Source organism: Dicentrarchus labrax, unplaced genomic scaffold (assembly GCF_905237075.1).
Source record: "Dicentrarchus labrax unplaced genomic scaffold, dlabrax2021, whole genome shotgun sequence".
NCBI lineage: Eukaryota > Metazoa > Chordata > Actinopteri > Moronidae > Dicentrarchus > Dicentrarchus labrax.
In genome coordinates this window covers 8,574,035-8,591,417 of record NW_026136716.1, presented here as the reverse complement: position 1 = coordinate 8,591,417, position 17,383 = coordinate 8,574,035, and the positions used below count along the sequence as shown (strand labels likewise).

Here is a 17,383-nt window from a genome sequence, read left to right as displayed (position 1 = left end):
ACTTTAGCTTGAACTAATAGGTTTTTGGTGGTGTTGGAAAAGACCGCTGGTCTTATATTCATCTCATATTACAAGTCACAGACAACATAGTGAAGCACCTCGTGACCAAATGATTACAGGTATCTTCAGTTCTGTTTTAATTCATCAACACTGATACCTTCAGATCGACGGCGTGCGCATAATAAACCCTCGCTCTGCAATCAATGTGGTGGTCAATTCAGTTTTAAGTAATGGAAAGTGGCCGTTCTCCCAACAAACTGGTTGTGCTTGGAATTGAAAGGAGCTCATCATCAAGGATTTTGTGGTAACTTGGTGTTTACTGACAGCTGTTCAAGAGACTGAGAATAAAACATCTTTTATCTCCTCATACGCACAAGATGGCTGCTCTCCTCTGACGCCGGTTTTGATATCTACTCACTGATAATACAAGATATACGTTCAGACAGATCTGTTGGGTCAAAATTGTTTTTAAATTACACGTACTTATCTCTTCCTTGTCTGATAATATCATACATGTAGATAACAAAAACTATAACTTAGATATCTCAAAGAATTAAAAGATTTGTTCTGACTGTGAGCAGGTGAAACTTACCTTAATTTAAGACTTTTAAACCTGTTTATATATCCTGATTTGAGGTTTCATAAAACATAATGACCGAGTGAAAATGTAATTGGACTACTTGTGATCATTCACAGGCTGACAGGTGACACTAAAAAGGCCTCTCTACCTGTGCAGCTCCTGTCCCACTGTCTCCGACCCATCCTCCGGGAGCACTTCATACATGTCATCTTCCTCCAGCCTGCGTTTGTATCCAGTGCTAAACAACGGGTTGAGCCACCTGATGGGAGAAATAATAAGAGTTAGTTCACGGTTTTATTCAGGTGGTCATCAATACCACATGTTGTCAGAGTCATGAACACTTATCAGATGAATTAATGTGAGCACATGGGTCTGTCAATGTGTGCATACGGCTGCACACAGCAGGAACAATGTGCATTATCTATGTATCTGATAGAGAGCTACCACACGTATCCAGCCTTTCCATGAGTAACCAGGACTAATGATTCAACAGGAAACTACCATTGCATAAACTACACACATGACCCCACTGGGAAGTTTTCTGACCCGACTATCAAAGCCTCCTCTCAACCTACAAACAACTTTAAATAACCTCAAGTCACATTTTATCGACCGCTCTCGTCTGGTTTCCTGTACAACATTTCCCTCCAGGTAGTTTGGTGTCAACACCGTAAACGAAACTATAACAAACGACGGCGTCTCGGTGTTTGAATCCCCCGCTAACAGCGAGGTTAGCTTACCAGCTCATCCGGTAGAGAGAGAGAGGGGGGGGGAGAATAAAAAGTCTCCCCGACTTACCAGAAGAAAATCTTGGACAAAAGGCTCGCCGTCGCCGCCGGGTTGGTTTTGGAAGCTTTGCTGACTTCTTCCATGGTTCGCCCTCCACTCACACGGTACTTCTCCCCTTCAAACTTTCTCCCCTATTACGAGCTGCTGCTCCGGGCTGAGTGGCGTGACGGCGGGGGGAATACACATGTTAAGTTACATGGAGGTCGGCACCCTCTTCCCCCAAACAACACCCCCCCCTCCACCTTACAAGGTGTGTTACGTGTTCCTTAAAGTGCACCAGCAGCCGGCTGCATAGAGGAGATCAAAAAATAAAAAGAAAACCCCATCTCGAGTGGTCCCGCCCCGGAGGACGCTGATTGGCTGAAATTAGCGTTCTCCCTCAGGCTATTGGCTGTCGCTTGCGTTCTGCGTCCATGTGATTGGTTTAGAGTATTACCAAACGTTCCGTTTGAACTAATTGAGTCTATTAGGACAAATGAAAGCAAGGCTTCAGCTTGATTTCACTGTCATTTGTGAAGGAAAATATTATTTTAAGTTTTGTTTTAAGTCTGTTTTTTATGTCACTAAATCTCGTTCCCCAAGTGAGGGGTAAAAATGTGTTTATAGGGGTTTAAAAACACTGGAAATGAACAGTTGCATAATCTGACACAACTTTCAATATGACTGTATACTATTTGTGTTGACAGCTTTATTTTTATTATATATTTTTATTTATCCTTTATTTACTTGTTTGTATATTTACTTAAAACTCTGTTAAAATTTAAATAGTTTTTTATTAGTTGTATCATTGTGTGGTTTAATGGATTTAATTAATAAAATTAGGTCATTATTATGTGTAACTACTGTTAAAGAGGTGTTCAATATGAAAAGCTGGACTGTAAATCTGAGTGTAAGTCACCATTGGCATTCAAAAATACACAGTCAGGGGAAAATATCACAGTTTAAATTAACTTAAGTAATTTAAACAGATCTAAACTTTTTATTTTTTGTGTGACCTGCTGCAAACTAGTCAGAAATACTCAACAAAATCCAGTCACACACACACACACACACACACACACACACAGACGCTCTAGACTTGTACAGACATGCATACTCACTTCCTGTCGTCATCTCATGATAACAAACTAATAGGTGTCACTTCCAATAAGGTGTATTGTGCCAATACTAACACGTGTGACTTTATCAGGGAGAGTGAGGCAAAGTAAAGTGTAACTAGCCTCAAGTATAAAACGTCTCTTCAAGTTAATTTGTGTTTGCTTACTCTTTTTCGCTGTCTCTCTGATCCCTTGAACAAACACACAGAGACACGTGACGCACACACGCACACGCACACACACACACACACAAACACACACACACACACACACACACACACACACACACACACACACACACACAGGATTTCCTATAAATAAAGAGCAGGCTATAGATGACAGATGCCCTCTGACACACTGCAGGTGTTTCCTGACTGAAATAAAAGACCTGAGAGAGTAGAGAGACTACAATATCTCCCTCCTTTCCTAAACTACAAACCCTCCCTTCACCCTCCTTCTCCCATTTCAACATTCAAGGAAACTTTTCAAGAAATCCAGTAACATGTAACCGAGGTAAACTGTTATCCTGACACTGACAATACAAAGATAACACACCGGACTGACTCTGGCCTTCACACCTCGCACGTTATCCTCCAGTTGATGTTTAGCTAGCACCGACTGGGAAAAGGGCTGGAGGAGAAAAGCCAGCAGGAGATTATTACAAGCAGCTGAACTCCAGCCCGACAACATTCATCTGCAGAGGATCAACAATCCTTTCCCATGCTACTCCAGCCGTGTGATAGGCCTAGTTTTTCCTCTCATATTGCCAGCCCAGGTTATTTTCTCCCCTCAGTGAGCACACAGGAATAAGTCCTCGCCTTCTTTTTATTTTAATTACAGATTACAAGATTTATACAGCACGACTTATTGATTCGGTTCAGATAAATTAGGCAAAAGTTGTCAATCAAATCGGATTGTCTTTAGTGGGAAGGGAAATATTAAAAGATACAACATAACATGGCAGATTTTACTTTAACAAACAGCATGAAAATGATAAAAAACAGAGATTACAGGAGACAGGAGTCCAACATTGATCACTTTCATCCTGCTACACTGAGACTGAGATCAACATTTGCACTAAAAGTCAGTTATCAGGACAGAAATCTGTTTATGTCTTGCATGAACAATGAATAAAGGTTCAGATCATCATATGTATGGTCTGAATGGGATGTCATCAACAGGTTAACACAGATAACAACCTGTTCCAGCTCATTCACTTTCATTAGCAGGTTTACAGGATTAGGGTCCCCACTGAGATTACTCAGCAACAGCAGCCATGGAAACGCGCTTCAACTATCTAGAGATTAAGGTAACAATGCTCTCAGCGCCCTTCCTCTTCATCTGGTGACAGTAAAACACCTGGTTTAGTGTTGCTGGAATACTAACTACGAAAGCACTTTACCTGTGTCCATTTAATGACCCCAAGAACTGCCCCCGAGTCAGTGGGGGCAGCTGCAGCACAATGTTTTTATGTTTTGGGTAATTATTTGCCTCTACCAGGGATTAGATCTAATCCTTGTAGAAACTCTCTGCAATAAAAGAGGGTGACCCAAAACACTGCATACAGATTTTCAGAACAAGATTAAGAATTTGATCAATTAGTACCAGACCTGGTCTGCTCAGAGTATTTGGAGGTTCTTGTACTTTATTAGTATCTTCATTTAATGTTACTTCACTACATTATATGTGAAATATTGTACATTTATTTAAGTTACTTTCAGATTAAGATGATTATAAATCCGATTATGTTACAAAAAAAGCTTTTAAATAGTTATTATGGTTTAAAACAACCTACAGTTTAAGCTCATTTCAGATGCTTCATGTAAATTCAGCTCAGACTCGACCAACTTCATCAACATACTGCTTACTCGTGAATGCATCATTGAGAATGACCCTGTAATGCATGAGCTTATCTCACAGGGTTGAAGGGGTACACCTGCCTACAAAGGTTGGAAATTAAATTATAATTTAAGGTTACTTGTCCAATATTCAGTTAGTTTAACTAGAAAGAGAGAAATGAGGAAATGTCCTGTGAGAGAGCTTGAAACAGTCTCTCCTTTCTGCCAGTTGATGGCGCTATAATGCTGTAAAACTGTCAGTATGGTGCTGCTGCTATAATGAGGACTTCAAGTACTGGACTGCTATGTTCAGGTGCAGCATTGTGATAAGGTGCAGAGAATACAAACCTAAAAAATAAACTAAAATAAAATACAAAAAACCCCCCACATTATTCATTCATTCATTCATTCATTCAATCATTCAATCCACCTCTCTTATCTCTGTTCCTCATCTTGTGCTCCTTCTCTGTCAGAGACTTTTCAGATCCTTTCAATTAAAGACTTCCTCCTCCTGCAGATCCCCTTGCAGACCCCATGCACACCGTGTGGAGTGATGACTAGTGTGTGCTCCCCCCCCGAAGCACCACACACAAACACAATATACAACAACTGATTGTGCGTCAGTGAATGATACAAGTATTGGCTCCCAGGCGTAGATGCTTGGCTGAGCAGGCGAAAGGAGAAACAAAATTCTGCTGACGCACCTGTCCTGGACCGACCCTCCCACCCACTCTCTGTCACTCCTGAGGGAAAGATCTCCGTCCTGTCCCAGTCCGGACCTCCAAGCCACAGGAAAAATGGGCAACATGGCAACAGAGATCGTTGCCTTTCTCCTGACCATCTCGGGCTGGATCCTGGTGTCGTCCACACTACCTACGGACTACTGGAAGGTGTCCTCTGTGGACGGGACGGTCATCACCACGGCTACCTTCTGGTCCAACCTATGGAAAACGTGTGTGACTGACTCCACCGGTGTGTCCAACTGCAAGGACTTTCCTTCAATGCTGGCTCTGGATGGTGAGTTCTGAGATGACTATTACTGTGGCGGTGTATGATGTTGTCTTTCTGGGGTCAGAGAGCAGAGACAGAAATATGTTTGTACGCATTTCAGAGGATGTGTGTGCATCTGTGACTGTCCCTCTGAACCGAAGCGCTGATGCCCAAAAACACCTGTTTGTTTTTGGATGAATGACCACCATTGTAAACAAATGCAACTGGAACTTGATATTTCCTTTTCTGACTCTGCCTTCAGGCCACAAACAACCATAACACTTAAAGTTAAAGGCCACCAGAGGCATATTTCAGTGAATGAGCTGAGCTGGACTGATACAACCTACTAATGTGTCCGAATGAAGCAATCTGAGAAAGTCATAGAGTCATACAGGGGTCACTTGTCACTTCCCATTACTTGCTAGTAACAATAAGGAAAGGCGTTGCTTGTCGATTTCTCTAATTCTAATATCTTGAGGCAATCTGAGACATTTCCACAGTTTCAGAGACACCACTTCTCATATGTTGTCACAAATGTGTCATATAGGTGTTGGCCGCTGTCCTTTTCCTCCAAGCCTGTGATTTATTACAGCAGCTCCTAAAAGGCTGTTTTTGATCATTTTAAAGGTCGAGTGTGTAACATTTAGAAGGAGCAGAAAGGGAATATAATACTCATAGGTATGTTTTTATTAGCGTGCATTCACCTGAAAATAAGAATTGTTGTTCTTTCGTTACCTAAGAATGAGACATTTTTATCTACAGAGGGAGCGGGTCCTCTTCTACGAAGTCCGCCATGTTGAACCTCCATGTTTCTAGCCCAGAACGGAATAACCAAACACTGGTTAAAGATGGGACCTTTTCACTTCACTGTAGTTTCTCCTTCCTGCTTGGTAGAGTCAAGCTGGTTGCAATCTAACCACTAGATGCCACTAAATCTTACACACTGGTTATTTAAAGCTTTTTTATTGTAAAATATGAGATTATTTCCCCTCTTCTGGCATCTAAAAATAAATAAAGTGAAAGTGAAATAACTTTTTTAACTAATAATTTTAAACAATAGCAATAACTTGGGCCAGTTTAGGGGAGAAACATGGTTTGAACACACCATTGATATATTATCAGCTTTTAAGCTCTGGTTTGGTCTCTACCAACTCCTGAGAAAAATATCTGGTTCTTTAGCTGCTAAATGCTACGCTATGTTCACCCGCTAGATGCTTATTTGTCTGTTTTCCATTGGTCCTGGGTACTTTGAGTGCAGTGGGTTTATTAGAGCTTTTTTGCTGTAAAGAGACTGTTAGCTTAGCTTTTCGTTTTTTGGGAGGATTAAATAAACAAGACATAATCGTGAGCTTTGTTACCTTTGGGCAGAGCTAGGCAAGCTATTTCCCCCCATTTGTAGTCCTTATGCTAAGCTAAGTGCACAGAAACAATCTACTAATCTACCTCTTAACAAGTGAACCATTCCTTTAAGATAAGTAAAATACTTTACACTTTCACCTCTTCTACATTTTTTTTAAATGAACTTATTTTGGGGAGTCCCACACCAGAAAGGATGGAAACCACTAGTTTAAATCACTCTCTCTTCTTTTCTGCCTCCGTCTTGAAGCCTACATCCAGGTGTGTCGGGGTCTGATGATTGCCGCCGTATGTCTGGGTTTCTTTGGTGCCGTCCTCGCCTTGATAGGAATGAAATGCACAAAAATAGGAGGTTCGGAGACGACCAAGGCTCGCCTGACCGTCCTCTCGGGCTTCCACTTCATTCTCAGCGGTAAAACCTACGCTGCTTACCTTCCTCTCTGTCTGGATTTATGGGGGATGTAATATTTGACTTGCGGTTTAGGAAGTTATTCCACTTTCAAATGAATTTCTCTTTAAGTGAATTACATTTTCAGCTCTTGCTGCTTTGATTTCAGTCAGAATTTGAAGTAGAAATTCTCTTTGTTTCTCTCCGAAGGCCTTTGCTCCATGATCGCATGCTCCATATATGCTCGCAGGATCACAACAGACTTCTTTGACCCCCTCTTTGTTGCCCAGAAGTAAGTATTCAGGATTAAAAGACAGATTTGTCTGACAGAAGATCAAAACCACACTCAGATGAAAGGAATTCCAGTCCTAAATTTCTTTTTTCATCCACTTCAATGTGTCAGGTTCGAACTGGGAGCAGCTCTCTTCATTGGCTGGGCTGGATCTGTGCTGTGCATCCTCGGAGGACTTATCTTCTGTCTCTCCCTGTCTGAAGGCTTCAGTATCAGGCAAGTGGCTTTGTTTTTTCCGACATGCCTGATGCTTACAATGTGATCCCACATCTGTCATCAGCAACACGGGCTTAGATGAAATCTGATTTGGACAGACTCTAAACTGTGCTGAGTTGCTTTAACTCAAACAGGCAATTTAAATAATTACTTTAACTGCAATGGAGAGACGTTACAGTTGAAAACATCCAGTAATCTCTCTCAACATCTTGTCTCATAATTGCTGAACCTACAAGGCAAATTGTACGATCGTCATTTTGATTAGTTATGCGGCCGTTGACGGCTGAATGTTTCCTTTGTTAAAGTCGAGTAATAGGGACCTTTTGGAAGTGAAAGTCACCTTGACTGAGGGCACCTTTAGGGAAGTGTTGCATCAGGCGAAGAACATAGCATATCCTTATATTGTGGATGAAGCGAGAAAGCTGAGAAGTATGGAAGATAAAGATACAAACTCAGCAGGAATGCCTTTGCTTTCCCCAGATTTGATGGCTTACCACTTTGTCATGGCAGCCATCCTTTATTTTTAGATTGTTAGAGGTCAGAGGAGGTGAAATAATCTAGTTTTTCACAAGGAAAAAGCTTTCAAGGACCAGTGTGTAGGATTTAGTGGCATCTAGTGGTGAGATTGTAGAATGCAACAAACTAGAACCCCTTGAAGTGCAAAGGAGAAACTACGATGGTCATGAAACGCTTAAAAAACGTGAACTAGAGCCAGTGTTTGGTTTGTCTGTTCTGGGTTACTGTAGAAACTCAGCTGAACACAGCTGCCTCCCGTAGATAAACACAGGTCATTGTAAGGTAACAAAAACACCAAGATTCTTATTTTCAGGAGAAAGTTCACTGATGAACACATACCTATGAATATTTTATTTAATTTCTGCCATTAGAGAGGCATGTGCTGATTACCAAATGTTAGCATTCTGACAAAAAAACAAACATTGGTAAAGATCATACCTTCTAAACATCAGCATATTAGTTATTAGTATTTAGTTGTGGCTAAGTACCGTGTTAACATGGCTGCAAACTCTTGTTATACTGTCTAGAAAGCTAAGAGGAATGGAGATGAGGAAAGATATGAATAAAAATTAAGCACGTTTTGGTGCCAGAAATTCTTAAATCTGTGCTCATTTTCAAGTTACTTTGAGAGAAATGATGTTAGCCTTTTTTTTCTGCAGGTTTTATTCATTATCTACAGACAACCTGAATTCTTGTTAAGTCATATGTCAAAGGGTGCTTGACTGAAATAGGGATCAAAACATACAGTTTTGTTTTTAATTCAGGGCTTTTTTAAATTCTTGCAGAGCTGAATACTCCTATAGTGGAGCGGCATCGTTTGTGACAGCACGCAACAAGCACAGCAAGACAGTCAACAGCCTCCACAAGGAACCACGAGAGCCATCGAGACAGTTCGGAAGAAATGCCTACGTGTGAAAGCGGACTCTATCTTGTTGTCACGTGACTTGATTGTGGATCATAATAGTTTGTGGTCATCAGAAACTATTTCACCAGTAGAAACCAAGGACAGCATTCACTTGGCTCAAGTGTGCTTAATGTGACAGTTTACATATTTTATTGATTTTAAGCAGTCGGATTCCTCTTTAAATTTGGCTGCTTTTTGGGACTTTTCTGTCAATGGTCCGTACGTAAAAGATACGCTTGTTTTTCTTTTAGGGCAGGAAATTTGATTTGGCACAAAACACTGTTCAAACTCTCCGGTCACCTTCAACAAGCTGGCCCCTCCTGCCTGTCTCACATAGACTGGTCACATTAAATCTCTTTTATAATTCCAGAGTCAAAGGCCAATTGGACATCAGTATTTAAAGCAGTCTGTTATAGATTTTAAAGCTTTTTTTTTAGCATTTTGTCCCCATAAAAACTAGAGGATGTCACACAGATTATGTTCTCTGAATAATATGGTGTTGTAAATTAATTAAACATGATTTTTTTGTATTTTTCCACTAAAATTGATCATTTTAAGCAGGTTTTCATAGGATTACAATGTATTTTTTAATTACAATATATAAAAAATACAGGTTGAGTACTTAAAAACCTGAGTAGCTATGATGTAACTCCAGTTAATTTTCTCACGTTGCATCAGTTAATATTTCTCAAACAGAAATGGATCATACGATCTTTCTCTTTTTCTTGGTCTACATCGATCTGACCTCCGAGGGTCACTAGGTCACATCTGACCCCACGAGATGTCTATGCCGAGCTGGAGGCCCGACCGGAGGTTTTCCCTCCTATCAGCCATCCATCTCCACCTAGGAATTATTATCAATAGGAACCCCAGGCTATGTTACGCAAAACCTCTTGGCCCAGAGGTTGGATACTTAAACCAGCTGGCAGAGAGCGGTTGCCCTGTGCCTTCCGGCGGCTTGCATCCGTAAACAAGTGTCAGGTGTCCTGGTATAATGGTGGTATTGTCTGATGTCTACGTTACATATAGGGATGTTAAAACCGCAAACGTAAAGCATCAAACTCCTTGTAGCTTCTTAAATGATTTTCTGTTGACAGAAAAGGTTGTTGTTATTGGGCTATAAAGCATATACAATTAGAAATCCTTCAAGCATCATTTGACAATACATTTCTTCAAAGTGTTTTAAATATCATCTGTTCATTTCTAAATTGTCTCTGGTATGTCTTCTGTGTATTCTGAGGTTCTTAAACATCCTACCTGTAAAATAAAATGATATAAACTGTGCAGTGCCTTTAAGCGTTCCTCTTAAAGTGGCTCCTATCCGAGGGGTTGTGGACCCCCATGAGGGCTCACAACATGAATCTAAGTATTACAGATTCTATTACACCAAATTATTATTATTATTCAATACTTTCTTTCTTGTGAAATACTGTATAGTTTGTGTGGTAGAGCCTAGGTTGCAGTGAGTTAAAAGCTAATATTAAAAGCATGTAGATGTTTAGCAGGTATAATATTTAAACTGTTTATCAGCTTAGTTCAGGGTGTTAGGATGGCAACATCGGCCAATTAACACTAAACACAAAGTCACAAACCAAACAAATGAAAAGTTTGACCTGATGATGAAGCTAAAGGAAAAGTAAGGGGACATTTTGTGAAGAAAAACGTTTGGGAACCACTCACCTATTCATTGACCTCTGATGGGGTCATTGCAGCAGCTGAGTCCCTCCATCCATTACTGCAATCACACCAGCAGAGAGCAGTATTAATGCACATTTAATGGTTGATAGATCAGAGGAAACTTCACAATATACTATACTACTGCATTCTACTTTAATACAGATGTTAATCGTGTCCTTAAGAGACCACATGATCAAAATATAACAACAACTTTGGTGTGGTATTTGTGTGTTTTCTTGGTTGTTGTTGCAGCTTCTTTTAAAGCGTGCTCAGCTCACATTCCTTTGTTCATTTTAGTTCTTTTTTTTTGTGCCATGCTAATTAAAGCTAATTAAATCCAGCCTCAGCAAGCAAATTAAGGCTAATCCAGCGGTCCACCATTTCCAATATCTCCCTACCACTACCAATAACTTTGTCATAAGCCGAGAGGACGCAGAAACAAAGAGGAGCTCTTTCATACCCGCCGAACATTCATCACTCCCCCTAACTCTCATTACCTCAGATTTAACTCTAATAATTACAGCACAAAAGACGCTGTGCTGTAATTATTAGACCCACAGCGCAGCGAGGTCTTGGTAAAATTACTAATAACCAGCAGCTTAAAGCCTGAGGCAGAGTCGGGGATGATGCTCAGGTCATAGCTGGGTTTTATTACAGATTTAATAGAACATATAAAAGGTCATTAATGCAATGTACTCTGGTTTTGTATGTCACAAGGAGTTTTATTCACCCTGTGAAAACTGTGGTTTAATATGTATATGCTATACATGCTTTTTAAAGGCTTTTAAAAAAATTAAAACCTCTAATTCTGCCTGTGTTCACTGTTCAATTATGTCCCGTTATATGCTTAAATATTTTAATATAAAATCCCTCTCTTCTCTTTCTGTAGAAAATTATATACATTTTTTGATGATTTATCTTGAACTTGTGTACACGTACTGTAAATGAGAGAGCAGTATACACAGAAGTATTAGGCAGCCATGGTGTCAGCAAAGGTCCATGTACATATTAATTTGTGAGTATATTCAAGCCTTTAATCTGAGTGCATTATAAAGCTGCTGGAATACCTCATTAATTTGGCTTTCACTCATATTCCTTTTTTCCACCTAGAGTACCAGTGATTGCAGGGTAATTTAACAACACTGTTTGAAGAAAGCTAAATCATTTACTATGTATTATGATTCATGGAGAGATGTAAACTGTGTCTGCACATGAGGGAATGTTCAGAACAGTCAGATGGGGGCAAGAAGTGGTAATTCGAGATAAATGCTGAGGTGAGCACTCTCGGTCCAGATTCAACAGTGGCCCATGGGAACCTGAGCGACTGTTGTCTCTCACCCAGATGTACAATAATACCAAGACAGCACATCCCTGATTTGTACCTGTGGTGCACTCGTCCTCTCCTTTTTCTGAGAAGAGCAACTGCGTATGAAGACACTTGGACATCTGTTTTGGATGAAAAGTCGACGTTCAGCTCAGGATGTAGACGTCTTCTGAGTACAGGACTGTAATTTGAAGACAGAACAGAAAGGAAAAGAATTAAAACTGTACTGTGGATGTTCAACAGAAGCTAAACAGGAGTTAAACTTACAGTAGAGATGAAGATTCGTGTGGTCCAGATCTGGGGTTTCCTGATGACAGTTTTGGGCTGGATCTTCGTGGCCTGCACCATGGCCATGGAGGGCTGGAAGATCACCTCAATCGGGGGCATGGGGGGCTCCTCCATCATCAAGGTGGCCTGGTACTGGTCCAGCCTGTGGAGATCCTGTTTTACAGACTCAACTGCCGTCAGCAACTGCTACGACTTCCCCGTGCTCTGGTCTGTGGAGGGTAGGTGACACATCATCCACCCCATATAACGAACCCAGGGTCTCAGCTATTCAGTCATGAGCTCACGCTGACATCTACACTCTATTTGTGTCTCTCTGTGTGACTCCAGGCTACATCCAGATAGTGCGAGGCCTGCTGATGGCAGGTCTTTCCCTGGGCATGCTGGGGTTTGTGCTCAGCCTGCTGGGGATGGAGTGCACCTTCATTGGGGGAAAAGACAGGTCGAAGTACAAGAAGATCTACGCTGGCGGGTGGTGCCACATAACCAGCGGTAATGTCTAGTTTTTAAGTAGGAGGACAGTCAGATGTATGTAAAGAAGAGAATACGTGCTTAGAAAATTGTGTGAAAATTGTAGCCCCATGATTAAGCTACTATTTTATTATTTCTTTTAGTTTCCATTCATTCATACTTTTATGACTTAAGGTCATCCAATCAGGCCTCTGAACAAAGCTGAAATAACTAATTATCTGCACATTCTGGTGGATGTCTGTGTGTCTGTGTGCCTACATGCAGTAAATGTTTAGTTTGTTCTTGGAATTCAACATTCAGCATGGCTCGAGGGATGACAAAGACTTGGTCCATCAGATTTAGGACTGAACTTTCATTCCACTACTTTATGACCAAAAACTAACATCATTACTCTCAACCTCAATATTTTGTATTTAGTGCTAATCAGTCATCAGTTGTTTTTCCTTGTCTCTCAACATTTCCCTTCAGGTTTTCTGACCATATGTGGGTATGCTGTTTATGCACAATACGTCTCCGTAGATTACTTCAGCGCTACCTTTGATGGACTAAAGTAAGTTGACAGGCTCATATATAACCATTTAACCTGAAGAAAGACTTAAATAAAACACAAATCTCTGAATATAACTGTCTCTCTGTTTCAACACTAACAGGTATGACCTCGGCACCCCGCTGTTCCTCGGCTGGGTTGGCTCCGTCTTTCACATGACTGGTGGTGTCTTCTACCTGTGGTCGGTGTGTAAGCCGCTCTGTGGAGGAGAGGAAACGTGAGTACAGACACATGTTGTTGTTGTTGTTGCATGTCAGGGGAAGTGAATAAATAACCCCACTTCCTCAATAAATACCAGCGTCCCGTGTGTTCAACTGGAATGACTCATTATCCAGAATGTACTGAGCAGTGTGCAGATGTTCACTGTGGGTACACTCCCTCGCACCATGTAATATAACCCTAAACACATCGGTGTAAACAAAGACGTCTGGTGTTTTAAAAGCTTTTCTGATTACACGAGGACATAAACTGCATGCCATCAACACTCTGCAGCTTCCTCTTACATGTTCCACCTTTACATCACAAATGATACAGAATATTTTCCTGCAGCCGATAGAGTAAAAGTGGAGCCAACATTACCTGTTAAGCAGAGATCACAGTAACATAACAGAGAAATGATCACATGTCTGATTTTATTAACAACTTGACACTGTCATTCAACCAAAGCTGAATTATACTATTATTATACTGAGTTTGACATTTTGGGGAGATTAGCTGAATTAGCTTAGCATCAAGATACATAAAGAGAGGTGACCTTAGTATGTCTACATTCCTGGCTCCGTGCCTGCATACATGGAGTGATTACAATGGCCACAGCTGCTCAAATGTAACAGAAGATGAATTTCTGTGAGCTTTTTAAGTAAGACAGCAGCATGTGTGTGCGTGTGTGTCTCTCTGCAGGGTAATTCTTGTCCAGCCACAACCAGATCTCGAGAAAAACAAGTCCACTACAGCTCTGTCCACAGTGTCTGAGATCAGCTCCAAGACCAAAGTGTCCTCCATTTCCGAGCTGTCGTCCAAGTCCGAGCGCTCAGACGTGTCTGGCATTTCCTCGAGATCAGAACGCACATCCAGATCTGGACGCACGGCCAAGTCAGGGCGGTCATCGAAGACCGGGCGAACCATCAGGTCTGCAGGGTCGAGGTCAGGATCAGGGACGGAGACCAGCCTCTCGTCGAGGTCCAGCATGTCAACGTTGTCCGGGTCGAGGAGCAGCAGCAGCAGCGGCAGCCGGACAGTTTCGTCGCTGTCAGGCAGTTCGAGGAGCGAGACGACACCATTCCTCAAAAACTCGTATATCTGAATAAATGTCAGATGTTAATAAATGTGATGGACAGATGTTAATAAATGTGATGGACAGATGTTAATAAATGTGATGGACAGATGACCTGATGCTTTCTTATTCAATGTATTACTCAACTGTGAACGCTAATCCAGTGATGTGTTTTATATTAATAAAAAATGACAAATCCTTGTTTAAAATTTTGATTTGCGTACAATTCCTGCTGCCAGTTACATACATTTAACACAACACATAACTCACACATCCGTATCCGTAATAGTCCTGTCAGCCTTTGTGTCGCCCTTTAGACAACAAATAAAACCAGCTCTGGTTGACAGTAAACACTGTCTGCTTTGCTGTCATTCAAACCTTCACAAAAACACACAAGCAACCGCTGTGAGAGGACAGAAACTCTACAGTTTTAATCTGAAGTCTTCTTGAATTACTGGTGGACTACTTCTTACAAGGTAGAAAGGCATTAAAGACGTTCACATCTGGAATTACTGGCTCTACTTTTCCAGTTGAACTGAAGTTATCTCACCATTAGCTAGAGGCTGCTAACTTCACAAACACAGTGAAACATCTCTTAGTGAAGACTCTTCTATTTACCAGACTGAGAGGATGTGGAGGAGACTGGCTCAGATCCTGGGTCTGCTGCTCTGCATACTGGGCTGGGGCTTTGTGGGCTGCACCCTGGCTATGGACCACTGGAGGTAAGCAAATAAGAGTTAGAGGAAACTTGATGCACTTAAGCTTAGTCAACTGTAGAGAGAAAGTGAGGATAATAGCTTCAATTTTAAAATAAATCGAAGAATCTGGGAAATTTTGGGAAGTTTTGGGAAGTGTCAACCTGAAACTGAAAGCAAAATCAAATGAAAATTTTTGGGAGGGATAATAGATCGATAGATAAAGAAATGTAGCACTTGAAATTTTAATGTATCGCTATTTTACAGTCAAAAATAAATAAATCTTTCTCAGACGCCCACTTTTGTGCTTAAGTTTGTCCCAAATTGTCAAACAATTCTTTTAACGCACTTTCATCTCTGTCCAGTAAATAGGATGCTAAAGCCATGAGATGGTTAGCAGAGCTTACCATAAATACTGGATACAGGGAGATAGAGCTAGCCTACCCAAAGGTGACAAAACCTACCCATCAGCACCTCTAAACCTCACCATCTTATGTATTTTCTCACTGGAGAGTGGCCCAGCTGGGGGGTCAAGGGGGCTCTTCTGTGGTGGTGACAGCCTGGTACTGGTCCGACCTGTGGAAGGACTGCTATGAAGACTCCACTGCTCTGGTGAACTGCGTAGACTTCGGGGTGCTGTGGTCAGTCAAATGTGGGTACAAATGTAAACTAAAAAGTAATTCACAGATTATTTGAGCCATTTATGACCCAGTTGTGTGTTTGTCTGTTCTCAGCACACATCCAGGCAGTCAGGGGGCTCCTGATATTCGGCCTGTGCGTCGGCTTGGTGGCCACAGTGCTCACTTTTTTTGGACTCGAGTGCACACACATCGGTGGAGACCAGGGAAGTAACGACAGGATGTTGATAACGGCGTCTGCTCTCCATCTGGTCGGCTGTGAGTGCGACTCGTTGGCATTTACAGAACCTCAGCAGCTTCTCAGAACGTTCCCTCACTGGTTCGTCTCGTTCTGTTTTTCCATGTGTCATCGGCTTTCCCTCATGCAGGCGTGTCAGACGTGGCTGCTTACTGCTTATACATAAACAGAGTGGCTGCGGCTTTTTTACACAGCAAAGCAGATCCATCAAAACTGAGGTAATGTGGCCTCTGGATAACCCTCATTAGTAGGTAGATGTGAGTAAATACAAGGCAGAAGCCAATTTTAACTGTTATCTCCTCAGCTATGAAATTGGACCACCCCTGTACCTCGGCCTGGTGGGGGGTTTCCTCATTGTACTTGGCTGTACAGTTCACTGTACAACTGCATGCAGAGTTAACCATCCAAAAAGGTTTGTTAACCCATTTAAAGGAGTAATTTCACCTTTCTGGAAAGAGCCTGTGGATTTTAAACTACAGTAGTTGCTATTTCTATCCAAATACTCACTCATATAACCTGTTACTGTTGTTTCTGACTGGATACAATACTCTCTCTGCAGCACACATCCCGTGGTTCCCTTTATCTGTGAAAAAGGAAAGAAAAAAGAAGCCTTACGAGGACAAAAATACATCTGTGAATTGTCAAAAAGCTCATATGACTCCAGACACGTCTATACCTACAAGATGACTTCTGTTGTGAATGTGTGACACTACAGATTCAGTCATCAATCAATTAATTACTATATATGTATATCTATTATTATTATTTAATAACTTTAGTCTAAAAACACGTCAATTTAAAGATGATATTGGATGTAAACAATGTCAGAATATGCTTTAAACACTAGTGTTGCACTATCATAAGGTCTTGTGCATAAATGTTAACATCAATATGAATAAATATGAATATACAAAACAAACTATGGTTTCCATCCTCTTTCATTATTTTTTTTTATACTTTACAAAGTGTGTTTGTTTATAAGTTGCTCTGGAGCTTGCTAAAAAACAAAATAATATTCTTTCATCAGCTTTAAAGCTCATGACTTTTTCTAATTTTATTATGATGACATCTTTCAGTTTGGGGTCTCAGAAATATTTAGAATATATTTATTTTCTTATTTGGTGTCATCATAATGCTTTAAGGCCATTTCTGTAATTTGTTCCCCAGTTTGTGTCAATTGGGAAAGATCTCCTCTTCAATAATTTTCTACACTTTGGCTTTGAATGAGATCAATAAATAAACATTTGAAGAAATTAATTAGAACAAAGT

General features: G+C 40.9%; 4 protein-coding genes and 2 long non-coding RNA genes across 6 annotated transcripts in view; 3 read left to right on the top strand and 3 right to left on the bottom strand.

Moving 5' to 3' along the window:
* Positions 1-1,670, bottom strand: part of LOC127378325 (ATP-binding cassette sub-family C member 4) — a 30,250-nt gene extending 28,580 nt beyond the window's left edge. The window contains exons 1-2 of the mRNA XM_051426942.1: positions 1,379-1,670; positions 729-839 (exon numbers count right to left, since the gene is read on the bottom strand). Coding sequence (XP_051282902.1) covers positions 729-839; positions 1,379-1,452 — 185 coding nt within the window. The 5' untranslated portion in view covers positions 1,453-1,670. The remainder of the gene's footprint in view (positions 1-728; positions 840-1,378) is intronic.
* Positions 1,671-5,101: 3,431 nt separating this feature from the next.
* cldn10a (claudin 10a) lies at positions 5,102-9,835 on the top strand. Its single transcript, XM_051427755.1, has 5 exons — positions 5,102-5,321; positions 6,901-7,062; positions 7,249-7,330; positions 7,442-7,546; positions 8,848-9,835. The coding sequence occupies exons 1-5, from the start codon at positions 5,102-5,104 to the stop codon at positions 8,975-8,977; spliced, it is 699 nt and encodes a 232-aa protein (XP_051283715.1). The 3' UTR covers positions 8,978-9,835.
* Positions 5,260-12,319, bottom strand: LOC127378657 (uncharacterized). Its single transcript, XR_007888126.1, has 4 exons — positions 12,235-12,319; positions 12,026-12,148; positions 10,647-10,701; positions 5,260-5,369 (listed from the first exon to the last, which is right to left on the bottom strand). It is a non-coding gene; the product is annotated as an uncharacterized LOC127378657 (long non-coding RNA).
* Positions 12,128-14,752, top strand: cldn10e (claudin 10e). Its single transcript, XM_051427751.1, has 5 exons — positions 12,128-12,473; positions 12,583-12,744; positions 13,192-13,273; positions 13,374-13,487; positions 14,171-14,752. The coding sequence occupies exons 1-5, from the start codon at positions 12,242-12,244 to the stop codon at positions 14,571-14,573; spliced, it is 993 nt and encodes a 330-aa protein (XP_051283711.1). The 5' UTR covers positions 12,128-12,241; the 3' UTR covers positions 14,574-14,752.
* Positions 14,459-15,824, bottom strand: LOC127378658 (uncharacterized). Its single transcript, XR_007888127.1, has 3 exons — positions 15,726-15,824; positions 15,162-15,259; positions 14,459-14,569 (listed from the first exon to the last, which is right to left on the bottom strand). It is a non-coding gene; the product is annotated as an uncharacterized LOC127378658 (long non-coding RNA).
* Positions 14,829-17,033, top strand: LOC127378655 (claudin-10-like). The gene is made up of 6 exons (XM_051427754.1): positions 14,829-15,265; positions 15,751-15,890; positions 15,973-16,134; positions 16,245-16,332; positions 16,419-16,526; positions 16,674-17,033. Exons 1-6 carry the CDS (start codon positions 15,174-15,176, stop codon positions 16,819-16,821), a joined length of 738 nt encoding a protein of 245 aa, XP_051283714.1. The 5' UTR covers positions 14,829-15,173; the 3' UTR covers positions 16,822-17,033.
* Positions 17,034-17,383: the final 350 nt, after the last annotated feature.

Coding starts and splice junctions, on each gene's coding strand:
- LOC127378655 (XM_051427754.1), top strand. CDS start 15,174: ATGTGGAGGAGACTGGCTCAGATCCTGGGTCTGCTGCTCTGCATACTG. Junction 16,333..16,418: donor GCAGATCCATCAAAACTGAG/GTAATGTGGCCT, acceptor TTATCTCCTCAG/CTATGAAATTGGACCACCCC. Junction 16,527..16,673: donor AGAGTTAACCATCCAAAAAG/GTTTGTTAACCC, acceptor CTCTCTCTGCAG/CACACATCCCGTGGTTCCCT.
- cldn10e (XM_051427751.1), top strand. CDS start 12,242: ATGAAGATTCGTGTGGTCCAGATCTGGGGTTTCCTGATGACAGTTTTG. Junction 13,274..13,373: donor GCTACCTTTGATGGACTAAA/GTAAGTTGACAG, acceptor CAACACTAACAG/GTATGACCTCGGCACCCCGC. Junction 13,488..14,170: donor CTCTGTGGAGGAGAGGAAAC/GTGAGTACAGAC, acceptor GTCTCTCTGCAG/GGTAATTCTTGTCCAGCCAC.
- cldn10a (XM_051427755.1), top strand. CDS start 5,102: ATGGGCAACATGGCAACAGAGATCGTTGCCTTTCTCCTGACCATCTCG. Junction 7,331..7,441: donor CCCCTCTTTGTTGCCCAGAA/GTAAGTATTCAG, acceptor TCAATGTGTCAG/GTTCGAACTGGGAGCAGCTC. Junction 7,547..8,847: donor TCTGAAGGCTTCAGTATCAG/GCAAGTGGCTTT, acceptor AAATTCTTGCAG/AGCTGAATACTCCTATAGTG.